Consider the following 25,271-nt stretch of genomic DNA (forward strand, 5'->3'; position numbering starts at 1 on the left):
AATATTTGGTTAAAACATCTTTGATTTTCATCAGTGGGTAGAAAATCCAGAAATTTACTCAAGAGTAAAATACTTCATAATAAAATTACTCAAGCAAAAGTAAAAAAAAAAAAAAAAAGTACAGAATAGTAAAATAAAGTAATTTTTTTCTAAAAAAGTTACTCAACTGAATGTAACTGAGTAAAAGTAACTAGTTACTATAAACTAGTTAATCGCCGATGTTGTAATGGTGAGAAGTTTACATAAACTCATGTTAATTTCAGGTTTTTAATGGTTGTGTTTCAGTTATTCAATTTCAACATACAACTTCAGTCATTTAAAAACCAGAATTAATCAGGGTTAGTTAAATTAGCGCTGAAATACGGCGCTTCATTTGCATGTTGAAGGGATAATTACCAACCGTTACCGGAGCCCAAAGGCAGACAGCCGTTAATGAAACTGAAGAATAACTGCTGCTAACGGCTCAATATATATTCCTGAAGGCCCCCTTAGCTGCCCAACAAGGTGCCTGATGTAAAACACTAAGTTTAGCATTGACCTAAACAAACAAAGGAATTTATAACACGGATTTTCTAAAATATACTCCTATTGTTTAAAATTTGTACTTCACCACATTACTTCTTGGCTTTTGACATTTCTGGCCTCTCTCATGAATTGGTAAATCTCATTTACTGCCTGAATTTATTTACACACAATTATAATTATACTTAGTTCTTTAAAATGTGCTTTGTAGTTTAATCATCCCACCTCTGACAAGGCTGTTCCCTTTGTGTACATTTCAGATGACTTCTTTGTTTTTTTTCTTTCCGTCTCTGTGAAACTCAAAAAGAGTGGTTCAGGTCTTTTAGCAGTCGGACAGTGAGGTCACAGATAACTAGATCCATCTGTTGGAGTCACAGAGACGCGTGAGGAGAAACAGCCGAGGGCCTGGAACAGATCAAACACATACAACCATGTGAAAACTGTAACAGGATCAGGGGGTCTAGAGGAGGTAGAATAGTGTCAGTCTTTGGATGGTCTGGGTAGGTAAAGTAGACGGGAGCTTATTGCTTTAACAGAGCTCCTGACCTCATCTTGCTGCGGTCAAAACACCAGCTGTGGCAAAAGTGTGCGTCATTGGTAGGCGAGATATGTACAGGTTAGCTTTATAACCTTAAAAGGTACAGTGTTGACGTTACTATCAATGTGAAGAATACTCCTGTTTATTGGAAACTGGCAATGCTGGAAGCAAAAACCCCAACTGGATTCTGGAATATATAAACATACTTACCTTTCTGATAAGAAAGCCAAACCTTAAAGCTGCAGTGTGCAACTTTTGTAAAAATATATTTTTTACATATTTCTAGTTAGCATGTCTCATGATGACAAACGGGTTTTCTGTAACGGTAAGTGCTTCTCTGCCATTGGCATGTTTAGCAGCGCATTCACAAGGCTTATTGACAGCTCTCAGACCCTCCTCGTGGCTCTGATTGCATTTCTTCAGATGAAAATAGTAGCTCAGGGAAGAGGAGGTGGAGATTTATTTCCACAGATTCTCTGTGCTGTATTACATTGTCACAATATGGTGACAGTTTTAACAAAAAAAAAGAAAAAGTTTTTTTATTAAACAGAAGTTGTGTGCTGCAGCTTTAATATTTTCCTCGTCAGTATAGTTTTCTTGATAAAAAGCTTTCTGACGTTTTCCATCTTGTTTCTTTGGACTTTTTCAGTCATTTTCCAGCTAGTTATGATACCAGACAAAGATAGCATGAGAAATAAGGAGAATGTTAACAGAAAGATCAAATGAAAAGATGTCAGAACCAAAATGAACCATTTAAGTACATGGCAAATTAACAGATATGAGGAAATGAGGGATGAATTTCTGGATAAAAAATGGCTGAAAAAGCAAGAAAAGTCTAACAAAAAAACTTTAAAAGAAAAGTCTTATGTTTTATGAGACTGCTTCAACCTGCAGCAGAAAAATCCGCCTGGCTGGGAGGAAAATGTAAAGAAACAAGTTATGATTGCGAAGTTTTACACAGTACACGGTTTTTAACTGGAGACTTTTACCAAAGTTTCATAGGCAGCTAGAAAACATATTTGGAGATGCAATTTTTTGCAAACTACTAAATTAATAATGCGGTCACAAATTGAGTTAAACGTGACATTTGGGCCCTACTATGTGCTTATTTTCAGCTCTGCAGCATAATTTTACTTTGTAGTCTTCAGTATTTTGTGGTATGCATTTCTCATACGCTGTGGCACCTTTGTTTACTCTAAACACTCTCGCCTACTTTGAGCAGCAGTCTGTCCGATCTTCCTCTAATAAAGCTCAAAAATGAATCTAAGATGTGGCTACGTCGTAAACCACTCCACCCCGTACCAGAATACGAGCCAGTAAACCTGATTTGTAATATAATGGTGTTTGTAGGTCAAAAAGGGGAACAGCTAACAAAGGGAGAGTATCTTCCCTCAACTATTTATCAAGTGTTGCTTAAATTAGAAAAAAACCTCTACTAACTCAATTCCTCTATTTGTTGTTTTTCCTGTTTAGGAAGAAATTGAAGCTCAGATGAAGGCCGATAAAATCAAGCTTGCTCTGGAGAAGCTAAAGGAAGCCAAAGTGAAAAAGGTAAGACATGTGAACTTCAACCCCACATATTCTGCTCTGATCTGACTGAGCTGCATTAAAGACGCAGAGAGTTATGGAGGACGGAAAATGCCTTCTGCTCCAACACAGCATGTAGTAGTTTCCTCTCCTGGCCTGACAGAGGAGCCATCAATCACATTAAAAAATGGGTATTTTTATACAGCCAACATCCTGCTCTGGATCATTCTGTACATGGACACTTAATCATCTTCAAAGTGGCACAAAAGCACCAAAACAGAGTGTTGGATGTAAAGCTGTGCATCGGACAAAAGTAAAGTCTAAGTATTTGACTTGACAAAGATATCCAGTTGCTATAGTTTCAATGCTGTCTTGAGATAATTTAAACGTTATCTATTGACTTTTGGCTACTTTTCATCTACTTCCACATGGAAGCTCAATAAATTCAGCATGTCCACTTTTATAGGCACATATAAGCCTCAGTTCTGATGTATGTCCAGTGGCTTCAGCAGATGTTTCTGTGGTCAGAAATTCAGATTTATCCCTCAGCAAACCAATGCTGCTGCCACCAAACTTGATGGTGCAAACGGTACAATACTCTCATGTTTGAAAGGTGATTTATTCAAATATTCCTCTTATTATTGTGGGGAAAATGATTTAATCTTTGACTCTTCTGCAAAGTCATTTGGTTTGGTCACCAACACAGCTGGAAAGTTTGTTGGCTCCTTCCCATTTCTTGATGTTCCAACTGTAAACATCAGTTGGAACATCAACTGATGTTCCCACTGATGTTGATGTTTCTTAGTAAACTAACAAAGTTTACTAACAGTCATTTTATCCAATGGTGATCTTTTGAGACCATTGGTTGAAACTTGGACACAGTTGGGTCTCAAACTAAGGAAACCTAGCATTGCCAGTTTTGAACATAAGAAACAATTTTTCAGTAGTTTCTCGCAGATCTTTCTGTGGTCTGGTCTTTTTTCAGTTTTACATGTAAACCCTCGTGTCTGAGAATGTTTGTGATATAGGATATTACCCAACCACATGGTGAGGCTGTATTTTGGTAGAGATAGAAAAAGCCAAGCAAACTTGGATCTTATTAATCTTAGCCTTGATAAGATCTACAAAAGCCAATATGTGTATGAAAACAGTCAGGCGGCCGATTTCATGAAAAGTCCTCAGTCTTCCAGAAATGGACTTGTTTCCATATGGCAGGAAGTGTCAATTCTCTGGCCTAGATAAAAATAAATCCCAGTCAGCGCTCTGTCTGAGGACCTAAAATTACATGCAGACATTTGACTGGAATTACTGAAGTGCTGATGCTCCCAACAGTTTTATTAAAGCTAACATTATGAAGCAGAAACAATCATTTGGGTTCATAACATGTTATTAAACTGGTCAACAAGCTGCATGTACTTAAAGGTTGGATTTAGTCTTACTTAGGGAGTCTACTGCTGTCCACATTATAGCTGAGACCTTTAGTCTACTAAATGAACATGTAAATGTATATTAACAGATATTAAATATGCTTCTGTCATATTTAGTCATGCCTTGAATATACAGCAAGTGGGTAGGAAATTACATTTATTTCATGGTAAAAAAAATGCACCAATCCACAGAAATGCTGATTATTTCTTTGACTAGTCAGCGTGTCTGGTGCCAGTGTGGCTGACTTGGAGTGATGTAACACCAAAAACAATCAGTAGTGGTATTAATCACCTGTCTACCACTGGCAACAGTACATTGTAGCCAAAATTACGGTGGCCCAACAGGGTCAACAACAAAAGCCACAGTGGAAGTTATCCTAAAATGGGAGCTATGCTACAATAGATGCTAATGCTAAAATAGAGGTTATGCTAAAATGGCACAGTGGAAGCTATCCTGAAATGCTAAAACAGAAGCCATGCTAAAATGGAAGCTATGCTAAAATGACAATTATCCTAAAATGAAAGCTATGCGATCACGGAAGCTAATGCTATGACAGAAATAATGCTAAAACAGAAATCATCCTGAAATAGAAGCCATACTACAATGGAAGCTAATGCTATATCAGATGTAATGCTAAAATGGAAACCATGCTAAAACAAAAGCTATGTTAAAATGGAAGCTATGCTAAAACTGTAGTTATGGGGTAGCTTCCATTTCAGCATAACTTTAATTTTAGCATAAGTTTCATCTTAGCATATGATCAAATGGAAGTTGTGGTAAAACTGAATTTATACTAAAAGGTAAAATACAATAAACTTGCTAATGTAACTCACATTTTGGCATAACTTCCTTTTTAGCATAATTTCCATTGTGGCTTTTGCATTTTGTTGACCTCTCTGGTGTACCGTAGAATTTCAATACTGACAATAAAAAAACATAATGCTGCTTGTTTGTAGCCTGGCTATAGCTTAGCTTTGACTTAACTGTGGCCAGGCTGTTGTTGTTGATCTTGAAACATCGCATCTTTCTTTATTGTTTTGGAGATATATATATATATATGTATATATATATATATATAAAAAAAGCAGTGCATATTAAAATGTTTTGTTTTTGTTTTTGACAGCTGGTGGTGAAGGTGGTCATGAACGATGGCAGCTCCAAGACTCTGATGGTTGATGAGAGGCAAACCGTGAGGGAGGTTCTGAACAACTTGTTTGAGAAAACTCACTGTGACTGCAACGTAGACTGGAGTCTGTGTGAAACCAACCACGAGCTGCAGCTTGGTGAGTTCCTAAAATGCCACCATCTGGTGATGTCACAACGCTATCATGGTCTGTGCAAAGACACGAGGGATGGAAGTGGCAAAAATAAACCAAACTCATGTGATAAAGCGTTTAAAATAAGCAATGAACTGATGAGCTGGTATGCACCAAGCAAAAACAAGTGGTAAAATTTAGTTTAGCCAAGTATTTTTGTCTAGTTTCTAGTGCAAATGTCTGAGTGCACTCATCTTGAGGAGTCCTTGTTGTGTGTGAATGTGTTTTGTTTTGGTACCATCGGACCACACAAAGCTTTACAAGAATTTATCCTCTTCCTTTGGAAGAAAATGTTTCTGTTTCACAGCCATACAAAAAAACATAAAACATAAAATCTTACCAAGTATTTTCGTCTACTTTCCAGTGCAAATATTTTGAAACGAGGCAAAACTAACTTACAAGTAACATTTCAGCAACATAGGGAACATGGGAATAATTATAAGTGAAATAATCTGCCAATGGAACAAGTATTTTATCATTTATATTCAGGAATTATTTACTTAATTCAAGTAACTGTAAAGTTACTTGAAGTTAGTTTTCTATAATATTCTATAAGATGTTTGCTCTAGTCTAGAAACTGGATAAAATATTTGATGGGATTTTGTGTTTTTGCAGTGTACAAAAACTCTAAAACAGGGGTCACCAACGTGGTGCCCGCGGGCCCCCTGTCAGTCGCCCACGGGGCAAGTTCTAAAAATAGCCATTCTCATTAGGGAGCATTGCCAAATAAATTATTTTATATTTTTACATTGAAGTAGTAAAATTTGTTTATATTCAGAATTAAAAAAAAAGCTAATTATAAAAAAATTTAAAATGTAAATTTTTATGCATAAAACTCTTCTATGGTTAAAGTTCAGAATATGCGCCTGCAGAATGTTATCGGAGGGCAGCAGCGCCTGCTGCTCCCTCTCTGCATAGCTTAGAGTGGGAGGAGCTCTTAGGTCTTTTTTTTTTAACTTGAAGTAAAAAAAAATAAAATTTCCGAAATTTTAATTATCGAACCCTCTTTACAATTAAAATTGTGGAGAAAAAAATATATTATGCGTCAAAACATCTTGTACGTAGCGCACATCTGAGTCTGTGGGGGTCAAAGGGCACCCAAAGCTTAAATCTTATTGGTCAGTTTGCTTTTGTTTATTTGGCGGCTCGGCGCTTTTTCTGTAAGCTAAAACTGAATGAGCGGAGTTTGAACCTCCCGCAGTTCTAGGAGCGGTTCGGATTCCGGTTGAGCTTTTTACCGTGTTCGGTTCTGACGGGTCGCCGGTTATGAGCTTTTTGATGTTTCCCGAACCGGACAGTTAGCAGGTCACCCGATAGCTGACATCTGCCGCTCCTACTGAGCGTCGCGCTAAGACTGTGTGTTAAACAATTTAATCTAGTTGAAACGTTTTCCAAAAGAGTAAAAACTAAGCAAACAATGTTGCTTCACCTTCTCCTCCTCTTTCCGAGGATCACAGGTCGGCTCCGCTTCCATGTATTTATTAGTATTTAGCATCGTTTGTGTTAAAAAGGCTTTGCTGCTTTAGTGGTTTAAGTTTGCGCTGGTTTTGTGCGACGCGCACATGATGCGCATTGGAGAGATGCGCACTTACAGGTCAGGTGCAGGGATAGTTTTGTGCTACCTTATAATTTGTCGGACATTTTTTTCTCTGCACAATTTGTTAATAATAAAGAGGGATACAAAAATATACAATAACTTTTCTTTTATTTAAAGGAAAATCTCACAGTGCGTCCAGCAGCTGCAATAATCCAGACTGTCAGTCACTTGTGGGAAATTTAGAATCACACAGAAAAGCTAAGAAAGGGAATCAAACTTAAAACTAAACTAAGAACTTCTGATCACATAATAGCAATTAACCATAGCTGCCATGGTAATAATTACTGATAACTATTGTGAATAGTCCCTAACATTAATATTATTAGACGGCATGTAATCATATGTATTATTGTTATAAAGGCTGAGCCAAGAAAAGTAGCCCTTCGTGTTGCTCTGGACCTGTGAAGTAGCTCCCAGGCTCAAAAAGGTTGGTGACCCCTGCTCTAAAATAATGAAAAGAAAAAACTAATTTAGTAATTTCACTGTGGTCAGTGGGAGGATTTGCTTCAGAGTTCATCTTTCTGGACACCCCACTACTTTTCCCCATACTTTTTGTATTTCATTTCCTTCTTATCCTGTAACATGACTTAATGTGAGCAAGTGGATTCAATCTGACATCTTTTTAATCAGATGTCAATCATCTCCATCTGTCTAAAATAGGATCCTCATGATCTCAGTTGCGTTAGCTAAATTAACCAACGTCACATTATCCAGCCATGTGCTACTATGTTGCTGTAAGTCCATCAGGAAATGCTGCATGCAGCTTTATTTGAGCAGTTCCTGAAACTCCCCATGCAGTGCGACGTGAGGTGAACACAATGCAGTATTGAACTTTTGGAGAACTATTTGCAATAGTCGAATGACTCATGACATGTGCTAGTATTAGCTGTTTTGAGAGCATGATGATTGTGGTTAAAAAGTTCACACTTCCACACAGTTAAAATTAAGCTTCTCTTGTTGAAGGAGCTGAATGTTAACTGGTTTGTTCATGTTAAAATGGTAGAGGTCGTTAAAGAAAATCCTTTTTATGAACTTTTTTGTGGGAAAACAAAGACATTTTTATTGGCTTTGGACTTTCATCCACAGAAAAAGTTTCATTTTTTTTTTTAAACTTCCACCAAAGTGTAGATTTAATAAAACTCTATTTATGTTGGCTTATGTACATGGGAGAACAAAGATTTAGGGTCCCGCACATTACAACCTGCGAAAACTAATGCATCAAAATATCCACATATTTCCCAGTCGACACTGTCTTGTATTTTATTAACTTCACATTCTAATATACTAATTAAAATGAGTTTAATTAATATATGTTCATACAAATTAACTTCCTGGCACCATGTTTAATTCCTAACAGGAAGTTGTGGTTGTTTTGAAGCAATCTGATTGGCTGACGTAGATTTTAGCTTAGCGCCACACTGCCCCCTACGGGTTTGGCATGTTCAAAACAACTCTTAAGTGGTGCATATTTGTGTGGGTTCATGTGGATAAAAACTTTCCTGAAACCAATATGATTTTTGTTTTTTATAAAGACTCAACTGCATGTGCATTTCCTTCCCTTTAAAGTTTGTTTGCTCATTTATTTGTGCTGCAAGTACAAGGCAAGGTGACGACCTTTGCCCTACTTTTATATTCACAGCTGTGCGACAGATTCCCATTTCCACCATGACTTATAAGCAAAGAAAACATCCTTTGTAGCTGCTGTGACTGATGAGCACGAGGACATGAGTTGTGTTTTCTGTCATCGTTGACTAACCTACAACTCAAAGTAAAAAAAAACAAAACATGTAGATGATTTTTAAACTTCTGCAAACCTTGAGATTGTTACACCACCTCTGCTGACCTTCAATCTTTACCGAGATTAAGTTGGGTCGAGTCAGGCCCAATAAACACCCACTGAGCTTAACAGCAACACGTCTTCAAACAAATCTGCTACTCTAAAATGTCGCCATGTGCTCACCAGTCGCGCCAGTGAACTGAAGTTCAAAGGGACCTCTGCTCTTAACAGTTCATTCCCCTGCAGCTAGCGTAACGATCGCAGCAGCCAAACTGTAGTCTGAAACCGTGGCAGCAATTTTATGTAATGCCTAGCTTTTCCCCAGCTGGTAACCTGTAAATAAAGACTGTCGTAAAACTGCATTCAACTGCCAACTGTGATGGAAATTTGAAAGACTAAGTCGGTGGGTGGGCAAGAGGGGGAAAAGGAAGTATGTTCATGTGTTTTTTAGAGTTCAAAGCCGCTAAATGTCCTCCATGAAAATTTAAAAAGTAGCATTTTATTCTTATTTTGGACCATTGTAAGCTGCAGCTGGTTTAAAGGATTTGTAAAACATGTTTGGAGTACTGTTAAGTCTAAAAATGTAAAATAGTTTAAGTCAAATTACACAAAAAGAGGTAAGCTAAATTTTTAACAGAATATTTTATGTATTGAGAAATTTGGTTGTTCTTTATTGGCATTGTGTGGCTTCTTGTACGTAACAAAAACTAAATGTGTTCCTCAAGGCTCCATTCTTGGGCCACTTCGTTTCCACCTCAGTTTATAGGACATCTTGTACCATAAATTATTGTTTTTGGTCCCAAAAAGCAAAGCTAGCAGTCTGCATTCAACTAGACACCCAGATAAAACAACAAGCTAATGCTAACATTATTTTGTCATGGGTTTATATAAATAGAGGAGTCTTGAGCTTACTAAATTACATTTTTATGAAGTTTTATGATTCAAAAGGGACATTTTAGAGCCATCATTGTGTTTAACTCTAATTTTAAGAATTGTAGTTTTGATTCCTCAGTGTGTTTTTGTTTTGACAGAACGGACATTTGAGGACCACGAGAACCTGGTGGAGCCGCTCCTCGCCTGGACGAGGGACAGCGAAAACAAAGTCCTTTTCCAGGAGAGAAAAGATAAATTTGAGGTTTTCAAAAACCCACAGGTTGGTCCCGTCATTGCTTTAAAGAAAATACCAGGTTTCAGCTCTTTGTACTTAGCATGACATCGTACAAGTCCTGGACGTTTGTGCAAATCCCACGCTGGAAAAAAAGGCATTTTTCTTTGTTGAATTATGATATATCCGCAGGCTGACCCTTTTCTTTAATGCCGTAGCTGCAATATATCAGACGCAACAGCCAAAGAGATCTTGGCATGTTTGTTGTTATAATGGGACGATTTACAATCTCAGAGAGTTTAATGGATTCAGTCTGTTGGCAGAGACAAATAGTCCGGCTGGAGCAGCGCCGAAGCGCTCCATCATTCACTCCAACGAAAGAGACAGAACATCTCTGTTCATTTACATTTTTTACCTTCTGACAAGTGCGTCCAAACAGGTTTTCCTTCCGGGGATTTTCCAGCCATCAGCAGATGGAGTCTGAAAGGAGCTCTAAATATTTTAGAAACAGAAAGACGGAAAAGTGAAATGCTTTTTCTTTTTCATGGATGGGCTGTATGTTTGAACAAAAATAATGGCTTAATAATGACATCACAAAGTCAAGAGGTGATTTATGGAAACGTTTAGAGTCCAGGAAGTTGAGCTGTGGAACAATTTTTTATCTCTAATTTAGCGTGCAAGCTTGCTAAGGTTTGTTAAACTTTCTATGACCTACATGAGAAGAGTAAAAGATACTGATCTACTATCCTGTCTACGGTACATCTTCTCACACGTTAATGTTTTATACATTTTATCATCAGACAATCAGATGTTCTGAATGATTTAATATTTGAATAAGAAAAAAGAGCTTTCCCTCTTGTTAAATCATAAAGTAACTGGTAAAATGTATCGTTTTTTTGATCAAATTTTAATATTTACACCAAACTTGATAATGGTTTGTCATGTAGAAATAACTTTTTCAGATTGGTTTTCCCTTAAAGATCACGTGAAACTGTATTTTGTTTCAGGTTATCTTGGATATTTAAAGTTTATTTAACTATATGAAACATTTAAGCATTTAAAAAAGGAAAAAACAGAAGAAATATGTTTAAACTTTGCATATTAGAGGTTTCTGAACCTCCGCAACCAGTGACAGTCTTAAGCTTAATTCTTAAATCAACTTTCTTCCTGACTTTCAGAACTTTTATCTCTGGAAAAAGGATAAGAAAACTCTCAAAGACATGAAAGACAAAGACAAGGAATTGCTGGTGCAGGTAAGTAAATAAAATTTCCCACGTGTCGGTAGCTAGATGTTGTTTCGCCGTCTCAGATTGCTTCATAATGTTTTTGGTTGTGCAGGAGAACTTCTGTGGAACGTCGATCATCGTTCCCGACCTGGAAGGCGTTCTGCACCTCAAAGAAGACGGAAAAAAGTCGTGGAAGCAGCGACTCTTTCAGCTCCGAGCCTCAGGAATTTATTACGTTCCCAAAGGAAAAACCAAGGTAAAGGAACGAGGACGCTCAGCCACAACGGATCAGTGAGGGGTTCTGATCAAATGGTGCCATATTTCAGTGGTTCTGATGTTTCTTAAAGCGATACCAACCTATTTATTACTGGTTTTACTGGCCAACAGGACATCCATTACATTGTACATGAGGATTTAACTTATAACAAGACATTTTATAATTTATCTGCCAGTAGAACTATAACTTTTTCATCAATATTAAGAAAGTATTTACTTAAAACAAGCCTCTAAATCTTGCTGAAAATGTACTTTTAAGTTAGTTTGTTTGATTTCAAGTGCACTAAGATATTTGCACTAGAAGCTAGTTGGTAAGATTTTGTGTTTTTGCAGTGTACGGCTGTTAAACAGAAACATCTTGTTCCAAAAATTTGTGTGGCCAGGTGGCACCAAAACAAAACACATTCACACACAAGAATGACTCCACGAGAGGAAGATTTAACCTTTGGAGCGGCCTAGTCAAAGCCCATAGTCAAAATTGACAGAAAACGTGTGGGGGGACACACCAAAGAGTGTTGGATGGCTCAGTGAAAATGTCGATCTTGTTTCCAGTCGTCCCGCGATCTGATCTGCTTCGTCCAGTTCGACAACGTAAACGTTTACTACGGCAAAGACGTGAAGAACAGATACAAGGCCCCGACTGACTTCTGCTTCGTTCTGAAGGTGAGTTTGTTCGTCTCTGCGGATGCTAGCAACACAACGTTGAGCTCTGGCAGCTGTTTGCCTGACGGAGAAGCTGAGATGCAATAAATACTTTAACTTGAGGAAGTGAAAGTAGACATTTTAATCCAGTTTATCTGAAAGCTGTAAAGAAGGGTTAGTTTTGTTTAGCACTTCCTTGTACTTTATTTTTTAGATCTTACTATTGTAACTAATAAGCAGATGCATGAGAGTAAATATAGCAGGAGTGAGAGAGGAGTGTAGACAGAAACATGCTGACAGAATAAATATGAGCCGTTGGATGATTTTTTTAACTGTTAAAAGGATGTGAAACTCTTTTCTCTCTACTCTCATCTGGGAACGTCAGAATCTGCTCAGTATTTCTTTGAAAATCTTTACTTTATTTAGCCAAGTTCAATAAAAAGTTGTTACTCTGAAACTGCTAATGAGTAACACAGTGAATAGCAACAGAAAGCAAAAAAACAGGGCAAGTAAAAAAAGAAATACTTGAGATTTTACGCTTTAGGAAGAGTTAAATTTGTTTGCAAATTTATTGTAAGGCCTCACATCAGAGGAAATGTCTGCTTTTATTTTGTTTTGAAAAAGGATTATGATAGGTATTTTCCTAGAACCTACATAAAAGAACCACAGACAACGTATATGAATTTTATGACAAAGCTTCTGCAGCAAAAGGAGAAGACTCTGTCAACTGCTTCTCAGAGCTGTTCACAGAGCGTTCTGCCAATCTTTGGGCAGAGCTTGTCTTTTATTATCAAACTTCAAAGAGGGAGGATAGGCAGGATAGACAGCAGAGGAAAAACAGCAAAGGTCGTAAAACAATTTACCTAAACAACTAGCAACCCAGTTCCAGATGCGATATCTGATTTACGGCCTGAGCCCGGTTCAAATCTTGGTCAAACTGTTTCACCTGAAGATGAACAGGCAACTGTGACCCCCAGGTCAGTTAATACACACACTAAAGAAGAGAACATTTTAATCTGCTCGAACATTAGACTGAATATGAACTAAAGTAACAACAAAATGATAATACCAAAAAATCTCTATCAGATTACATTTCTGAAATCCTTTTTCAGAAATTCAGAGTTTTTGAGTTGTTTTTCAACTCAAAAACAGAATGTTTCTAGAAAGAACAAAGAAATCTCCCAATCTGAAAAGTAAAAAAAATCCTAGAAAAAAAATATGAAAGTTTGAGATTAATCTCGGATATATTCTACAAAAAATTTGAGAATTTCTGAGTAAAAACATTTTTGAATTTTGAAACTCAGAAATTTTATTGTTTTTTTCCTAGAAAATTTCTCACACGTATCTCAAAATTTCACATTTTTCTAGAAAATGTTTGACTTTTCAAAGAAAAAAACCCTCAGAAATTCCGATTTGTTCTACTAGAAAATTTCTAGTAAAAACAAGCTCAGAAAACTTTCATTTTTTTTTTACTTTTGAAACTTGGAAATTGCAGAATTTTTTATAGAAAGTTTCGGAGAATATCAAAATTTGCAGCAATTGAAATCTTTTTTTATCTCTACAACGGCCCTAATACACGGTTGGAGAAAAGTGATAATTGTCTATTTAGAAAATGACAACATAACTTTTAACAACTTCAACTTTAAGTAAAAACTATTAAATAATTATGTTTGTGTGGTGAAATTCCTGATGCATAATGTAATTATTTTGAGTTACAGAAATAAGTAAAATGCAATTGAAAAATAATTAGTTTTATAAAATCAACATTTTGTAAATATTAATTTTAATTTTACACTTTTGAGTGTGTTCTCTTGAACAGCTGAAGACGCCAAGTATGAACTTATCAGCAATTAATATATTGTGAATTTTTCTGCAGCATCCTCAGATCCAGAAAGAGTCTCAGTACATCAAATATCTTTGCTGTGACGACGCCTGGACCATGAAGCTCTGGGTGACCGGCATACGGATCGCTAAGGTGCCAACTGATCTACGCTACGTTCAAAAACATATTTCAATAAAACTCAGGTGTTTTACAGCAGCGATTCGTCTCTTTTCCAGTACGGCGCGTCGCTGCATGAAAACTTCAAAACGGCAGAGAGGAAGGCCGCTGTCAGCGCCGCCGTGTGGACGAACCGCAGCACTCCGTCCAGCTCCAGCCCTTCAACGCCGTCACCAACCATCAGAGGTACGGCGGCTCGCAGGCTTTATTTAGCTGTGATGTCACTTCCCTCGGTCGACTCACGTTTCTGTTTCCTGCAGCCAAAACAGCAACGCAGGCCAACGGCCACGCCCCCAAACCGCAGCCTGGACCGCAGCACCAGGTAAACTAATCACCTGAAGAAGAAACTCTGAGGGTTTCACCATAAACTCACAGTCAGGAAGTTTTATTAAAATCCTTCCTTCAGTACTTCCTTCTTTCGTGCCCTTTATTCCTATTTTTGTGTACTTCCTTTCTCCTTATTTTTGTGTCCTACATTCCTTCTTTCCTGCCTACCTTTGATTCCTTCCTATCTTTGTGTCCTTTCTTCTTATTTTTGTGTCTTTCCTTTCTTCGTTGTTTCCTTCCTTTCTTCATGTCTTTTACTCCTAACTTTGTGTACTCCCTTCCTCCCTCCCTTCTCCTCCCTCCCTTCTTTCCTTCTTTCCTTCCTCCGTCCCTCCCTACCTTAGTTACTTGTGCCTAAAAACAAATGATACTACCACTTTAAAGCTGCAGGATGTAACTTCTATATAAAAATATCGGGAACACTTTATTTGAAGGGGGGTGAATAAGACTGTCATAAACTGTCATAAACATGACATAACATGTCATGAACATGAATAAGCCTTCATGAATATTTATGACTGTTGTTATAAAGCGTCATTCGGTAAATTATGACACTTTTAATACAAAGTTGACATTCAAAATGTCTTTTATGACAACTTGACATTAACCAATAAATCATTACTGTTTAAACTTTACCTTTAATAACAGAAAGATACCTAATTTTTAAAGTGCAACCAGTAATACTTTTATAACAAATTTATAACAGTAATTATCATGTCGTCGCTGCTAAATGTGCTGATGGCGGAGAAACAACTCAGTGTTGTAGGAAACTGTCATCTTATTGGTGGTTATGCTAACTAGCCTGCAGATTCACAACATGCTCTGCTAGAGAGGGTGATTGTCAGCGCTAAGACCCGCCTCTTGACTCTGATTGGTTGTTTCTACGTAGCACTGGGAGACAGTAGAGGAGATTTATTTTTTTCTCATAACAAAGTGTCACAACATGGTGACAGTTTTAATAAATATGTAAAAGAATATATTTTCTTAAAGTTTCGTGCTGCAGATTTAAATATGTCTCCCTGGTGGAAATCTTCCATTAATTAATTCTGTGTTTTTTTCAGGGCATCGGTAATCTCCCTGCTCCTCCCCCTCTGAACGAGATCCTCCCTCCTCCTCCTCCTGACCCCGTCCTTCCTCCTCCACCGCCGTCGCTTGCCTCCAAGCCTCCACTCAGCAACTTCCCCCCACCTCCGCCTTCCATGGACAGCCTCCCTCCTCCGCCGCCGCCTCCACCCATGGACAACTTCTCTGAAGACCCTCCAGACTTCCTTCCTCCTCCTCCTCTTCCTACCAGCTACAGCTCACTTCCTCCTCCTCCTCCTCCGGCTCCGGCGGCTAATTTTGGTAGAAACATCAACAAATCTCTTCCCCCTCCAGCTCCAGAGTTTCTACCTCCGCCTCCACCTGATCCAGTGTTCGTAGCATCAGGTGCGCCTCCCCCTCCTCCACCTCCGCCTCCTCCTGCTGCTGTTTCCGCTCCACGACCTGCAGCATCGCTGAAGAAGATGCCTCCAGCTCCTCCGAAGAGGACAACACCGATGCAGCAAGGCGGTGGCGGCGGCGGCGGTGGAGGGGACTTCATGTCAGAACTGATGTCAGCCATGAGGAAGCGTACTGATCAGTAGCTCCAGATGGAAAAAGTACAAAATAAATAATTTTACTCCAGATGATTACAATAGAGATTAATTCTAGGGATCCAAGCAATTCATTAATTGTCAATTAGATTGAAATTAGGTCTAACAGATTCACTAATAATGTCTTCTTAGATATTCAGTTAGAGTTGTAGTTTGGCCGCCATCCAGCAGAGGGCGCCGTTGGTCACCATCCTTAAGCGGAACCATTGATACAGAATTAAAGATGGCGGCCATTTTAGAAGGGGGTTAGAGAAACGGTCCAGACACAGTCCGTTGAGGGATCTTAAAACAGGTTTAATGATTAAATGCACTTTATGCAGTTCTGTTTTTAAATATAAACCGATTATAATAAATATAACAAAACAGGAACTTAAGAGGTTCCCGTTTTGTTGTATTTTAAATAAGTTTAATAATGTGAGAAACCTCAATTTTCTGCTTATTCAGTCAGTATTTAAGACAGCTGACACAAAATGTTAAAATTAATTTTAATAAGTCAGTGTATCATGAAAAATTTAGCCCTTATAGTATGGAAAAATGCTCAGTCCTTTTTATTCAAGAGAAAACTCATCAATAAATCAGTTGATAAGATTAATACGGTTTCATTTCTACATCCAGTCACTGTACTTTTCCTGACATTATTTTTAAAATAGTAATTTGAAGTAAATCCATAAAGGTTGAAAGTTTGTGTTAACAGAGGATAATGTAATAATAAAGCTTTACAGATACTTTTATGTAAAGAAATGTGTATATATTTGCATTGACTGTAAATACTGCAGAAAGACAGTACTGTCTGTTCAAAGGTTTTATTGTTACAGCCATGACAAAGAGTTTTGGCTCAAGTGTGTTTTACAAACTTTGAAATGTTAGTTTTGTGTGTTCACAGTTCACTGCATGCAATGGATCACTGTTAAAAGCTTTATTAAATTAAAATTTGATAACAAAAAAGCATTTTCCACTGTGTTTCTTCATAAAATAATGAAATGTGAATAAAAAATATGTGGGAAAAAGTGTGTTTTTTCTGTTCTGAGTAACTGTAAAACATAAAAATATTATTTTAAATGTGTGAAATTAAAGCCAAAATGTGTTTTCAAAACAAAAATCTGGGATAAAACTGCATAAAAATGGGGGCAATAATTTAATATATTTCTGTCTTGATTTTAATAATGTTGGTAATTTTGTTTTGTACAGCTGAAAAAAACATCAGATTGATGGTTTTTATTATTTGGTTTATTAGTTGTAAGCCCCAACCATCAAATTAATTAAAATAAATATCACACTGTGTGTAATTAATTAACACAAGTTTCACCTTTTGAAACGAATTACTGAAATAAATTATTTTTTCAATGCTATTCTAATTTATTAGGGTATTTCTACTCATGAAGAACAGCTGACCTTTAACCTTTCAGCCCACAGAGGAAGTCTTGCTGCTTAGTCCGCCTCTGCTGCAGTCTTGTGTAACAACCGGAGATGACAGGATGCGGTGCAGCAGCGCCGCCTGGTGGTAACCAGAGAAAAAGACGATCAATGCGCTGCAGCGTGGCTGATTTTGGAGAACAGGTTATCTTGAAAAATTATTATCTGCTTTTCTGATTCCCCGGAAAACTACAGTACAACATTTCCAAAAATATATTTTCCATTGAGTCTCCGAAAAAAAATGTTGCTTACAAGAATGAACACGTAAATCGCACACCATGCCTTGTAGGGGGCAGTGAAAGTGTGATTAAAAATGTTTTTTTTAAATTGTGTCAAGTGATCTAATTTTTTAAGAAGCTTATTTTAGGAGTTTATGAGCTGTTAACCAGTCATAAAAATTAATTGACTGTCTTCAGTCTGACTGAACTCTACCTGTTTTGCAAAAACAGAACTGCCAAATATTTCAGTTTTTTAGATGTGTGAAGGCAGTGACAAGTTAACTAAAAAGAGAAAAAAAAAATCTTTGACTCTTTTATTATGCGAAAACTGTCTGTTTGTGGAAGTCGCCACAATAAAAACTGTTTTCTTGGGACATAGAGAAGTCTGAAACACAGATGCACACAGAAGGTCAAAAAACTGAAAACAAACTTTCATGTTATGACTAGAAAATGCCACAAATCCTCCAAAAGTATCAGAAATTAAATCTCAAAGTTTCATTTTGTCCAAGACACACGGTGAGGCCTAAATTCAACTTTATTCACATTTCCTACCCACATCTTTTATGTGATCTTAAATGATCATATAAACGAAGGGTGCCCAAAGTATGGACAGACGGTCAAGACACCAAAATGTTATTGAAAGTATTGATACAAGGCATATACCATACTTTTCAGATTTGTGGCTTACAAATGTGGGAAATCCTGCACCATCCAACATTTTACTTCCACTTTACAATAATACACTGAGGTCAATCACACAGAATTCCAATAAAACCCAACTGAAGGTAAAGGTTGTAACCAGAGAAAAAATATAGTGTGAAAAGTATAACATTTTTATTTTCTGTTATTCATTGGTTTATTTGACTCTAATTTGTAGGAGGATGGAAGGTGGAGGGGGTAATTTACCATTTTAATACTTTTTATCCCAAAAGGAAATTAAATATAGTAATAATTCATATTATTCATGTATCTTCAAAGCATGTAATTATTCAATTGAAACGACTAAAATCTGCATTTGTTAATGAATCTATATTTGTGAAAAAACATTGCTTCTTAACATTTTTTGTCAGCGTTAATAAGAAATAATGCAGAAGCTTCGAAGAGCCAAAGATTGAATGAACACTGATGCTAACTTTAACGGCTAGCCGCACAGCAACTAGTCGAATCCCAAACACTGGTATACTTCCTGGAAGTAAAGCCATAAAAACACGTTTTATTGCGTTGATTTATATACGTAAAATAGTCATTATACTTCAGTTTTTCTAAGAAAAACTAATATTTTATATAAATGGCCCCTATTTTTAGTAACTCACTATATCCGGTGTCCACTCTTATTTTGAAACGTGCTAACCGATGTCCCGCTCGCTGTGTTCCGTTTCCGCCGTATCACATTACGGGTTCCCCCCTCCTGCGCACGCTGCGGGCTGGGAAGCATCATGGCGGGGTCCTGGTGGATGTGCTGCCGGAGGTTGAACGGGGGCTTTACGACCTCCGGTTTAACCGAAACGCTGCGGTGTTTTAGCGGACAGTCCGCGTACTCCTCTGCATCCCCTACGGCTAGGCCGTCCTGGAGCTCCGCACCGGGGAAGGAGGTGAGTTTGTACCTGACAGGAAGTGCTGTCAAACCCAGGAAGGTCATTGAGATAGCCCGGTCCTTCTTCAGCGGTGGTTCCGATCCTCAAGTTAATGCCGTTTCCTTAAGGATTTTATCACATTTTGTTTGCAAAAATAATCTAATTTCTGATTGAATATCCCGAATGAGTATTGACTTGTTGCAGGTGATTAAAAAAAAAAAAAAGCATTATTTTTCAACCTGTGGACATAAGACCCTTACTCTAATCTGTCTGTTTAATTATTATCCTCTTTTCATTCATTCATTCATTCATTCATTCAACATAGAGGCACATGGGATACTTCAGGGACTTCAGGAGAAATAATTTTTTTAACTTGCATATTTAAATACTTTAAAATAACTGAAAAAAACACAACTTTTGATTCTCCTATAAACCACTAAGGTATAAAACAAATAAACATGAACTGATAAGCTTTTTATCAGACCGATACCAGTTTGATTTATTTCTGATGAGTTGCTGATAATTTTAGGGTTACAAACATCCCTTTTAAAATATTATTTAATTCAAAAATTTTATATTTGGGTTTTATTTATATTCATTACACAAGTGTTAATTTGGATTGTTGTGGCTCACATTTAATAAAATTCAAACAGGAAAATTAGTTATAAGTCCAGTAAAAAAGATAATTTAAATACATAAATTATCTTTGTTTTCTACCTTATGTTCTTCCTTTCACTTAACTTTCCAACTTCATTGAGGTTTTTAACTCTGTTTATAAATGTGAATCCCAACAAATTGGAATAAAACCATAATTTTATTTTAGTAATTCAGTTAATTCATTTAGATCATATAGTCATTACACACAGATGTATTTTCGGGAAATAATTTCTGTCACTATTGACAAAAATTTTAATTAAGATTTCTCATAAGATTAGATTAACTGACACCAATTAAAATATTTTTTTTAATCAAGCTGTCCTTCCACTAAACTTTCCATTAATAATCTTAGATTCAACGCACATCCCGTAGAGTTTAAGATATAACTGTTATTTTTAATTGCCATATAAATCATGTTTCCACTATGTTTGCTAACTTTCAGAGGCCACTGTTTCCTGCACAACTCCACTCCAAAGCTCTTAACCTGAATCCCTCTTTACTCAGGTGAGTTGTGCTGCTGAAGCATCACTTCGTCTTCGTTTTGTTTACGTTTGTAAAGTCGGTGCGTTTTTCTCTTCACAGACGCCGCTCTAGTTCGCTGTATCCGACGCTACGGTATTGCGGCTGCAGGACGACGCACAGCGATGCAAAGCTGAGGGATCCTTTTACGTTAGCGCAGAAAGACCTGACGAGTTTATATGACGACATTAAGAAGGTGAGCCGATGAGTTTAGCGTCTTATTTAGAAAATAATGGAATAATAACTAGTAATAAACTTAAATGTTTATCACATTTCGCAATAGTATTTATTGCACCGTTTTTTAGCTAACTGTATGACTGTGACTGTGTGTAACAGCAATTAAAGCCCCAGAAGCACAAATACCGCTCTTGAAAAACATTCCTGTTTTGTAATATGCTTCTGTAGAAAGCACACATGAAGAAGTGAATTTTATTTTCAGATTTATTGGTATTTACTGATGCTTTTATTAAACAGACCAGACAGTAAATAAAATAGTACAATTATATATCCTGAAAACAAGAAAAGTTTTAGAGGGTTTTAAACATAATTAACAATAAATTAGAACTCTTATAATCAGAAATTTGTCACAATAAATGATAAACAATAAAACGCACCAATAGTAAATTTAAATTCATTCATAATCCCAGAATTAAACGGATTGAAACCAAACATTTTATTTAACTCGCAACACTTTTCAGTCAGAGGCCTCTGTAGATTAGCTGTAAGACTGACTGCTACTGGAGATGCTTCCTATCCTTTCCATCTATGATGAGTTTTTGAAGATACTTGGATGAGTTATGACATTTACTTTCCTTTTGTGATAAATAAAGTATTTTGTGTTTGTTTTTAAGTGTCTAATGGAACCGTAACGTCTCTTGTTGTGTCTAACAGGAACTGTTTGTGGCTAAAACGGAGCTAAAGTACCTCTGCGATTACTATTTTGACGGTCGGGGCAAAGCGATCCGACCGATCATCGTCATCCTGATGGCTCGGGCCATGAACATCCACAGCAACAGAGCCGGGTAAGATAGACACTCATTCCTGCATTAAAAACATTTTTTAAATCTGAATGTCTTCAAATATTTTCTGAGCTTTTTTTAGCTGTGTAGTTTAAAAACATTCATTGAAGCTTAGTGGAAAGTCATAGGTTGTACTTTACTTTATAATAAATCCATTTATGAAGCATAAAAGTGTGATTTGATTTGATTTTCTTTCCTCTGCTTCCCGCAGGGATCTGCTCCCGGGTCAAAGGACGATAGCGATGATTTCTGAAATGATTCACACCGCCAGCCTGGTGCACGACGACGTGATCGATGGATCCGACGAACGAAGGGGGAAGAAGTCAATTAACGACGTGTGGGGTGAAAGAAAGGTACGACTTCCTGGAAAATCAGGAAACTTGACTGTTATTTCTTGCCCCCTTCCCTCCTTTACTTGTTTCTTTCATCATTGCCCCCTTCTATCTTTCCTTCTTTCCCTCCATCCATTCTCTCTCTTCATGTCACAGGTGAATTTAATATTCTTATGCTTAAAAATCTCAGATTTTAAAGAGGAATGAAGACCTGAACTCAGCTTTTTGTCCCTTCCAGGCCATCTTAGCCGGAGACTTCATCCTCTCGGCGGCCACCATGGCGCTGGCTCGCATCGGGAACAGCGCCGTGGTGAAGGTCGTCTCGCAGGTCATCGAGGATCTGGTGCGAGGTACGTCCAAAACACTCCACATCTTCGTCGTTTTGACGGTTTCTGCTCACTTCCTGTTTTTGTTTTTGTCCGTTTTCCTTCCAGGCGAATTCATGCAGCTCGGCTCCAAGGAGAACGAGAACGAGCGATTCAAACACTACCTGGAGAAAACCTACAAGAAGACGGCGAGTCTGATGGCACACAGCTGTAAAGCAGTATGTACGTTCAATAAATCAATCAATAAATCAAGTTTATTTGTAGAGCACATTTCAGCAATAAGGTGATTCAAAGAGCTTTACATCATAGAAACATCATATAGTCAACAATTGTTAAAACCAGTAGAAAACATTACATTTATCATCATTAAATTGATCAATTCGCATCAAAATATTGATCAATGTTCCAGTTATTATGAATCAAAAGGAATTTTAAACAGGTGGGTTTTTAGTCTTATTTAAAGGAACTCGGTGTTTCGGCTGTTTTGCAGTTTTCTGGAAGTTTGTTCAGACCAGAATCAGAAGACTTGAGAGGTCTGGAAAGTTAATACAACAACGGCAGATCTTCAGTATATTGTGATGCTAAGCTGTTCAGTGAAGACAACTGTACAGCTTAGCATTTAAAACAAACAGCAGCATTTTAAAATCTAAAAACAAAAACAAACCATCATTCTCCTACCACTTCCTGTTGTTATATTCTGCGTTTCCACCAGTAGCAACATCCAGTTGTGGATCACGTAACTCGTGCGATGCGAAAAAAGTGCTGAAACTTTTTTTACTGAAATTGGTGTTTCTATAAAGTTAATTTAATTTTGCAATTTCAATTTACGCAATTTTATGATTTATGGAAACACAGTAATCAGTGCGACTGAAGATAAACGCATGGATGCATCTTTCTGCAGTGAAATGTTTCAGACTTAGATTTCGGGCCGGATTGTTTGTTTCTGTGCAGTGATTCTAGGTCCAAAGATAATAACATTCAGTTTTGTTTCTGTTCAGCACTTATTTGCTCAGAGTCACCAGGTGACATCATAAAGTAGAGCTGAGTATCATCTGCGTAGCTATGGCAACTAATCTTGTTTCCTGTTGTAACCTGATCATATTGCTGCAGAGACTGAGGGAAATCTGTTTTTCTGTTTCCCACTGATTGTCGTCTGTTTTTGTTCATCTCAAGGTTTCCATTCTGGTGAACTCTGACCCGGAAGTCCATGAAATAGCGTACCAGTACGGGAAGAATGTCGGCATCGCCTTTCAGGTAATCAATACTCCATTTTTGAAGGGTTAAACGTGAAAAAGTCGGGTTATGATGTGTGGTTTTCGCAGCTGGTGGACGATGTGTTGGACTTCACGTCGGGCGCCGAGCTACTGGGGAAACCAGCAGCCGCCGACCTGAAACTGGGTCTGGCAACCGGGCCGGTTCTTTTTGCTTGTCAGCAGGTGAGGCAGCAGAAAGCAGTTTCCATTTAAAGAACAGCCAGCGAATCAGAATGGACATTCTTTCATTTTTTTAAAAACTTGTTTCTAGTTTCCTGAGCTTCACGCCATGATCATGCGACGCTTCAGTTCCAAAGGAGACGTAGATCGGGCCTGGCAGTACGTCCTCCAGGTAGGATGGTGAAAAGTTCAGAAAGTGATGCATTAAAGAAATAAATCAACTTCCCTTACTAAAATCTTTATAAAAAGTAGTTTTCCAACCATTTTCCTCCCTGATTTTTGGTAATTTACAGCTGATTTAATAGATTTTCATTTTATTACACAAAATGCGAATGCAGATCATTTTATTTTTTTCCAGTTTTGATTGTTTCATAATGGATAATTTTCCCAGAACATAAGAAAGAGAACAGATTATGGACGCCACATTGATCCAGGTTTTCATGGATCAATGTAGTGTCCATGTATGTTGATACTTTGATGAACCATCACAAGATAAATGGATATTCATTTTTTTCATGCTATATTTGCACTTAATTTCCACAAAGAATGACCTTAAAAATACCAGTAATATTATTTTAGTTCAGTTTTTCTTATTAGGTTGGACTCTATGCTTTAAAAAAATTATTTTACATAATTTTACATCCCACAAAAGGAAAAACTTAGTTTTAAAAGTTTATTGTGAGAAAACTACAATTTTATGTTCATTTAGTCAGTATTTTATACAGCTGACAAAATGTAAAAAAAAAATTAATTAAGCATATTATGAAAAAATGTAGCCCTTTGTCATGGAAAGATGGTTGGTCCTTTTTAAATAGCAAAACTCAGGGTTTTAAGAAAATGGCCGTTAATCAATTAAACATCAGTGATCGATCAGATGAGTAAACGTTAGATTAACTGATTGATCGTTAACTTACAGCATTAATCAGGTTTATTTCCTGTTCTAGAGTGATGGCGTGCAGCAGACTACTTACTTGGCGCGGCGATACTGCGAGGAAGCCATCCGACAGATCAGCCGTCTCCGGCCGTCTCCGGAGAGGGACGCCCTCATCCGGCTCACAGAGATCGTCCTCAGCAGGGACAAGTGACGCTCCCGCGGGGCGGCCATCTCTCTTTTCAGGCAGCTAAATGTGGAACAAACTTGCCCTGCTGCCATGTGGGACAAAAACATTGATGGAGGTTGGATTGGAGCGATTTGTTGGCTCGCGACGTGTAAAAAATGTATTAAGAGTCACTATCTGTGGTGGAGAGGGCAAGTTACGATTTGTGGAGGTGATTTCAGAGGAAAACTGCATCTCAGACTTAAACCTTCGTCTTGTACTGTAACCAACAGCCTCACACGCCTCAAAACGGGTAACCGGGCCGTTTGAGCCGCGGAGGATGCTGGGGGAAAAAATCTGAAATTCCAAAACGTGATGGAGTCGCCATCATTGTCTGGATGTGACATCTTCGGATCCGTCCAAACCTCAAAGGCCAAACTGTGTGTGCGCGTTTTACACTGAACTTTTCTTAAGTGTCCTGTAACAACAAAAGGCCTTACCACCGGCAATGACAGTGTCTCAATAAACCAACTGCTTACGTTTCGGGTTTGTTTTTTATTTCGCCTGATTGAAAAAAAATCTCCCTCTTAATCGACGGTTGGCTTCGTGAATGCTGAAGTTTTAACGGTTGTCCGTGACGTACATAATGCGCCAAGTCGGAGCTACGAAGCTTACCGGAAATTGCCTTCGACGTAAGCAAACCTCCTCCACTGCGAAAAGAGAAGTGCTGAGCAGAACATGGCTGTTGAAGTTAATTGTTTAGTAGCGTGACCAACGCGGAATGAACAGCTTCGTTCACTTCCACCGCCGCTACTGCTAAAACTACAGA

The 25,271-nt window shown here is 37.6% G+C and overlaps 2 protein-coding genes and 1 long non-coding RNA gene across 5 annotated transcripts in view; 2 read left to right on the forward strand and 1 right to left on the reverse strand.

Moving 5' to 3' along the window:
- apbb1ip (amyloid beta (A4) precursor protein-binding, family B, member 1 interacting protein) overlaps nt 1-16,307 on the forward strand; it is a 29,908-nt gene extending 13,601 nt beyond the window's left edge. For all 3 annotated transcript variants that reach the window (XM_008396510.2, XM_017301868.1, XM_008396511.2), the window contains 10 exons: nt 2,534-2,611; nt 5,139-5,298; nt 9,737-9,858; nt 10,989-11,063; nt 11,149-11,292; nt 11,865-11,975; nt 13,831-13,929; nt 14,013-14,139; nt 14,214-14,275; nt 15,342-16,307. In XM_008396510.2, the coding sequence (XP_008394732.1) occupies nt 2,534-2,611; nt 5,139-5,298; nt 9,737-9,858; nt 10,989-11,063; nt 11,149-11,292; nt 11,865-11,975; nt 13,831-13,929; nt 14,013-14,139; nt 14,214-14,275; nt 15,342-15,905 (1,542 nt within the window). In that variant the 3' untranslated portion in view covers nt 15,906-16,307. The remainder of the gene's footprint in view (nt 1-2,533; nt 2,612-5,138; nt 5,299-9,736; nt 9,859-10,988; nt 11,064-11,148; nt 11,293-11,864; nt 11,976-13,830; nt 13,930-14,012; nt 14,140-14,213; nt 14,276-15,341) is intronic.
- LOC103456777 (uncharacterized) lies at nt 254-24,464 on the reverse strand. Its single transcript, XR_532319.1, has 3 exons — nt 24,377-24,464; nt 17,307-17,409; nt 254-927 (listed from the first exon to the last, which is right to left on the reverse strand). It is a non-coding gene; the product is annotated as an uncharacterized LOC103456777 (long non-coding RNA).
- pdss1 (prenyl (decaprenyl) diphosphate synthase, subunit 1) lies at nt 18,900-24,985 on the forward strand. Its single transcript, XM_008396509.2, has 11 exons — nt 18,900-19,137; nt 20,219-20,280; nt 20,359-20,491; nt 21,187-21,317; nt 21,526-21,667; nt 21,885-21,996; nt 22,081-22,190; nt 23,146-23,226; nt 23,295-23,408; nt 23,497-23,577; nt 24,350-24,985. The coding sequence occupies exons 1-11, from the start codon at nt 18,982-18,984 to the stop codon at nt 24,488-24,490; spliced, it is 1,263 nt and encodes a 420-aa protein (XP_008394731.1). The 5' UTR covers nt 18,900-18,981; the 3' UTR covers nt 24,491-24,985.
- The last annotated feature ends 286 nt before the right edge of the window (nt 24,986-25,271 follow it).

Source organism: Poecilia reticulata, linkage group LG20 (assembly GCF_000633615.1).
Source record: "Poecilia reticulata strain Guanapo linkage group LG20, Guppy_female_1.0+MT, whole genome shotgun sequence".
Classification (NCBI taxonomy): Eukaryota; Metazoa; Chordata; class Actinopteri; order Cyprinodontiformes; family Poeciliidae; genus Poecilia; species Poecilia reticulata.

Coding starts and splice junctions, on each gene's coding strand:
- pdss1 (XM_008396509.2), top strand. CDS start 18,982: ATGGCGGGGTCCTGGTGGATGTGCTGCCGGAGGTTGAACGGGGGCTTT. Junction 21,997..22,080: donor CATCGAGGATCTGGTGCGAG/GTACGTCCAAAA, acceptor TTTTCCTTCCAG/GCGAATTCATGCAGCTCGGC. Junction 22,191..23,145: donor TGGCACACAGCTGTAAAGCA/GTATGTACGTTC, acceptor GTTCATCTCAAG/GTTTCCATTCTGGTGAACTC.